The sequence below is a fragment of the Adiantum capillus-veneris genome, chromosome 7 (assembly GCF_014529385.1).
Source record: "Adiantum capillus-veneris isolate H3 chromosome 7, ASM1452938v2, whole genome shotgun sequence".
NCBI lineage: Eukaryota > Viridiplantae > Streptophyta > Polypodiopsida > Polypodiales > Pteridaceae > Adiantum > Adiantum capillus-veneris.
In genome coordinates, this window is record NC_140937.1 from 26,963,079 (window position 1) to 26,969,316 (window position 6,238).

General features: G+C 43.9%; 1 protein-coding gene across 1 annotated transcript; it reads right to left on the bottom strand.

The window, feature by feature from the left end:
• Positions 1-2,664: 2,664 nt before the first annotated feature.
• On the bottom strand, positions 2,665-5,905 carry LOC147453597 (pentatricopeptide repeat-containing protein At2g13600-like). Its single transcript, XM_086515746.1, has one exon. The coding sequence runs from the start codon at positions 5,669-5,671 to the stop codon at positions 3,767-3,769; it is 1,905 nt and encodes a 634-aa protein (XP_086371872.1). The 5' UTR covers positions 5,672-5,905; the 3' UTR covers positions 2,665-3,766.
• Positions 5,906-6,238: the final 333 nt, after the last annotated feature.

Consider the following 6,238-nt stretch of genomic DNA (forward strand, 5'->3'; position numbering starts at 1 on the left):
AGGGAAGCTGCGCATGATGATGAAAGCGAGGAGTGAGGCTCTGATACCAGTTGTAAGGCTTGGGTGGGTGAATTGATACAATGAGCTCAAGGTGGTTTTAAGCTTGAAAAACCATGGCTATACACATTAGAGAGAGAGGGAGAAAAGAGAGAGACTCATACACAGTAGACGAGACTCATACTTAGTAGACCATAGTGTACATACAATATATTTACAAAATATGTTATAATTCATATACAAAAAGAAGGGGTATATGTACAAAAGGTTTCACAGCCAGTATCCGGTAGGTCATATCTCTAGGTGCCTTTTCAAAAGGCTACACACATATATGTAATATGTGTCACATCAAAAATGAACTAGGTCTCGAAGGAGTTCCCATGCCCACCTTTCACCTAGGAAGACAGAGTCCATTCAAAATTGGTCCACACCCAAGTTTGTGCATGAGTATATCTTTTCTAGGATTGGTTGGCCTCTACGATAGATTTGTGAGAACTTTTTCTCGCATTGCTCTCCCTATGATTGCCTTGCTTTGTAAGAAAGTACCTTCAATGAAAAATGACCAATAAAATTCTTTTGACACCCTTAAATATCTCTTGACGCAGGTCCTTACCCTCCAATTTGCCAACTTTTCACAATCATTCTTTGTAGTGGTCACTAACACTAATGGCTTAGGCATAGGAGCCGTTCTTATATAGAATGACCATCTAATTGCATTTGAGAGGATAAAATTGTAGGAGATGCACGTGCGCGCGCGCACACACACACACACACACACACACATAGAGGAAGGGGAGATAGGAGAGAGCACATGTGAGGTACGTGGTGCACCTACATCAACCAAGTCTCAATAGTTCCTTTTATTGCATTGTATTAAATAATAATATTGAATCGTTAGTTTATGCTATTAGTGGACAGCCAAACACAAGGTAAAGTGGACCTTTACCCAATGACCTCCCACTTAAAGGCCAATGTGATTTTAAGAAATCTATGAGAATAGAAGCACTCAAGATAGCATAAATGGAGATCAGTGTGGGCAACACAAGACTAAAACATAATTGAGTTAAAGAATGAGTACATCGGCCAATGAGAGAGAGAGAGAGAGAGAGAGAGAGAGAGAGAGAGAGAAAGCGCTCTTGAGCTTTGGGATAGGCTTACCACTTCTAATTTAGAGAGAGATCCCAAAGAAGGAGCTTATCTCCTTTTATATAAGGTTCCCCACCCTTTGCATGCAAATTCGCACTTCTAATTATGGCCAACTCTTGCCCCCTCTAGTGGGAATCCCTGTGATGATGTGGCAATCCAGATTTGGGACAGGGTGGAATTTGACGCCAGCGATGCCGAAATAATTTCTCGCGTCAACGTCAAAGTCAATCGTGGGTCAAGTCACCCGCCTCCTCTCTCCTCCCATGGCACCATCATTTTTAATTCACATTGTTTCCTCTTTACATAACCCTAGTGGACGGCCATTGAATTTTTTGGGCGGCCTTGAGTTACATGTCGACTGGAGCATTGCATAGCACAACGTCGCAATCTACCATGCCACGAGTATGTTGGGCGTACCCTGCAATCAAATTCGATTCCTCAAGCATTTTAATGCTTTCCAAAGTTCAAAATTAGGCATGTTTATCGACCAAGGCATTGCTAAGCACAACATTTTCTCCGCTGACCGGCAATCTCGCCGTGGATTCTCCCATCCATATCAACAACCTTTGTAAGGCCACTATTCCACTGTAGGGGCCGTCTACGAAGAGATGCGCCTCACTTCTAGGCATCCTCCGGGGACGTTTGTGACTAGGGTTGAGTGACTTTTGAGTCTGTTCAAATAGGATTTTCTCTGTGCTATTTGCATTAAGCATCTTGTTCTCAATAGTTGATGACTTTTTGAGCTTGTTACATGACTTGGCCTTCTTTAGCATCAATGTGTCTGACCTCTTTCCAGGTACTGATCATCTCCTCCTCCATCATCAACGTCCACGGACATGTTTTAGCAACGATGACCCAGAGAATGGCAGGAGGAATTGTGAGAAGGGGGAGATATCTCCAAGTGGTAGCCTATTATTCTTATAATATAGATATAGAAGTCACAAATGACTCTCAAAAGAGAGCACAAGAAGTTTTGGACAAATTCTCACAATAATTCCCACATTGTGACTTACCTCAACATCACAAGCTTCTGTGAGAGAGGCACCGCATACCTAGCTAGGTATGTGGAGCCTCTCGAGCAGAAGTTCAGGATGTTATTCATTGTATGAAAAACACTTGAAAAGACTCTGTCTTCCTACATGAGAAAATTTCTAAATCTTCTTGTGGAGCAAGCTCCTAGTTTTCTAAAACCCCTTAGACTACCACGCGGTGATCAAAGTTACTTGCAGAAACGCAGGTGAAAGATTGACAATGGAGGAAGAGATGATGATGCTAAAGGCCAAGTCATGCCACAACCTTAGCAATTGATGATCAACTGTCGAGGACAAGATGCATAATGCAAGCAGTACAAAAGAAAACCTATTTTTAAATAGACTCAAAAGTCACTCTTAACACTAGGCACAATACCATCACTGGTGCTAAAAAAATCCTAGTATTTGAATCCCTCAAGACTAGGCACGGTGCTAAAAAAATCCTAGTGAAGTCTAAAGACGGATCATCATTGCTAATAAAGATTCCGCGTTAGTTCGTGAAAATCTTTGTCATTATTTTATAGCTCGTCTTTAAAACAATTATATCTGGAGATCGTAAACAAGAAGGCTTTAAAGAAGATTTGCATCCCAATTGCTCCTCATGACTAAGTGACACAACGCATTTAAGAGGGGGGATGAGGCAATCAATGGGCAGGAACTCCACGCACGACCGTCGAGGTGATCTACGCAATAGATGGCTTGTTAAAACTAAACCCGGCCAAGGCCTCTGTCCGGGTTTAGTTCTAGGCCAGTCCAGGTTTATCATTTATAACATTAGGTAAAATGGCTATTCTTTCAAACGTGCAGGGGGAGTGATGTGGTTAGCCCATGCTTCAAAAAGCATTGGAGTGTGAGGTCGTGGGTTCCAATCCGAGCTCCTCAACGGTGCCCCCATTTTTTGGGTAGGCCTATCCACCTCAAGATGCCTGCCAGTCCTCCTTCGCCGTCGATCCCCTTACCCGCCCCCACATGCACTCCTGTGTCACAGTGTCACTTAGTGTCGTGGCCAGTTGATAGAGCTCTTGTCCTTCAATATTCCAACCTTTTCTCCTCAGGTGAATCATCTAAGTAGGAGTAATTTGCTTCACTGTTCCGGCAATTGGATTGAGGAATGTCTAAGGAGAGTTCTTGCTTCAAGTTGCATTTTATAGCTTCATAATTTGCAAGATTTGATACATCTCCCAGCTTCCCTCACTTCTATGACTTTGTGCATCTCTTTTGTAAGGCTGGGTTCGGAGGGGGGGGCAGCAGCAAGCTAGCAGCAAGGTGGAATCGCGCCATTGGTCCCGGGAGGAGGGGGGGGGGCTCTTGGAAATGCAAAACTGCTGTACGAAAAGCTGACGAGGTGCCACGCAGGATTTGAACTCCCATGCAGCCAATAGATTTCTGGGTACTTGCATCTAACCATGTGAACAGGCTCCTGAACTTGCCCTTTCCGCTGCACCATGTGAGCATACAAAGGTTTTGGCAGCAGAAGGCTCCCCTATTTCCACTGCCTTGTCTGAACTCCGCCTAAGAAAGCATGCGAATGGATGTACATGTGTAAAGTTTTTGAATGATGACATTGCTGGACAAGGGTCTTCAAGCTTCTTTCATGCTCTGTTTTCATTTCTTAAAGCTGCAACCTTCCCTGCATCCTCATCCAGACCGGCAGCCGCATAGATGTTCGCCATGAGAACGTAAGCTGCTGAATCACTTTTATCTAATTTAACAACATGTTCAAAGGCCCTTCTCGCAACATTCACATCTCCCCACTTCTGGCAAGCACCGAGAAGGGTAGACCAAACAGCAAAGTCATTACAAGGTGGCATCTCTTGAATCACTTCTATTGCTTTGTCAAGGTGCCCTGCACGGCCAAAAAGATCAACCATGCAAGTGAAGTGTCCTAAATCTGGCTTCACACCATAAGTTCTGCTCATATTCCAAAAATGCATATGAGCATCGTCCATGAGACCTAGGTGACTGCATGCATTGAGCACACCCGAAAATGTCACTGCATCTGGATAGATCCCCCTACAGATCATCTGATTGAAGCATTTCAGTGCTTGATCACCTTGATCCTGTTTGGCGTACCCTGTGATTATTGCATTCCAAGGGGTAGCAGACTGTAGCGACAGCTCCTCAAGTACTTGTTGAGCTTTCAAAAAAGCACCACAGTTCACATACATATCCACAACAGCAGTTGCCAGTGCAACATTATTTCGCAAAAAACCGCGCCTGACAATCTCATGATAGAAAATTTCCCCCTTGTCAATTGCTCCTATACTGCCACATGCATCTAACACACTGCTAAAAGTCACTGCACTAGGAGAAAATCCTTCATTCTGCATACACGCAAAACACTCCAAGGCTCGCTCACCTTGACCTTGCTGAGCATATCCTGCAATTAATGCATTCCACGACACAACATCCCGACAGGGCAGACTTTGAAGCACTCGTTGTGCTTTAGAGAGAGCACCACACTTTGCATACATATCCAGCAATGCAGTTCCAAGGACGGTACTATGTTCGAGCAACCCTTGTTTAGAAATCGCATCATGGATTTCTTCCCCCTTGTCAACTGCTTTTATGCTGCCACAAGCTTTTAAAATACATGTATATGTAATGGAAGTTGCACACAATCCTTCCTGTTGCATCTGTTCAAAACACTTCAATGCTTGCTCACCTTGGCCTTGTTCAGCATACCCAGAAATCAGAGTATTCCACGATATGACGTCTCGCCGCGGAAGTGCTTGAAGCATGTGTCGCCCTTTCTCTAATGCACCACACTTCACATACATATCCACTAATGCATTGCCTAGAACAATATCATCTTTCAGTAATCCATGTCTGGTGATTTCATCATGAATTCTTCTTCCCTTTTCGAGTGCCCGTACACCGCCACAAGATTTTAAAATGCAAGCAAAGGTAACCGCGTCAGGAGAGAGCCCCTCATGCTCCATTCTCTCAAAACATTTCAAAGCATCCAACCCCCGATCATGCAAGGCATATGCAGCAATTAATGCAGTCCAAGTGTAAACATTGCTACTACCCAGCATGTCCAGCAACTCTTGTGCTTTCTCTACAGCGCCACATTTTGCGTACATGGTAACCAAAGCATCTGAGCATTGTGCGAGCAACCCTTTTCTCACTATATCTTCATGTGCAAGCGTGCCTCTGCTAAGATCTTTGGTCTTGGTACAAGCCCTCAACAAGGCCACAAAAGCAGTGCATTCATTATAAGCGTCCTTATCTTGGAGCTTTCCATCAGAGACTTGTGTTGATCTTCTGCTGAGCTCCTCGAGGACCCAAGAGGGAGTGCGAGTGCGATCTACCCACAAACATTGTCTGGTACCTTTATGTTTGAAGTCTGGATATCCAGGGTGTACCTTGAGATGGCGGTTATCCCACCACTGTGAGGGGTCCCTGAAGTATTCCTTCCACAGCAACACCACAGAGGATGTCTCCGCTTCTTCTAAACTCTTCTGCAACCCGCATGTCCATGTCCAGCTAGCCATCAGCCATCAATCCACGTCCAGCTCACTCTCTCTCCGATAAACAGAGAGAGAACGTCCAAGCCAAGAGAATTTTAACGTAGTAGGAAGAGGATTGATGGATTGATAAGCAAACAAGCAAACAAGGTGTCTGGAGACACTGCCTCTCACTTCGGGGGCGAGAGAGAAAAGAAGAAGAGAATTTTAACGTAGTAGGAAGCGGATTGATGGCACTGCCTTTCACTTCGATAGAAGAGAAGAGAGAGAGAGAGAGGAAGAAGAAGAGGAGGAGAAACTATAGATTAGAGAGAGGAAGACTAAAACATACCTAAAATTTGAAGGGTGTTCTATTGCACCCACATTGAAACTATCAAAGTAGATGATGAGGAAGCTTAGAGACCAACCTTGGTAATAAATTGATGATACTACAATGGGGGCAATGGGTTATGTATATACCCATCTAAGTAAATTGTCATACCCAAACTTTAATATATAAATGAAATAAATACCTAAAAGCCAAAATAAATATTGAGATCACATTGGGCACTTCACATGAGATGCCATAACTTTAACACTCTCTTTGCAGCTCAT

What these genes read in the sequence shown, in the direction of transcription:
- LOC147453597 (XM_086515746.1), bottom strand. Translation starts at nt 5,671, where the DNA reads ATGGCTAGCTGGACATGGACATGCGGGTTGCAGAAGAGTTTAGAAGAA.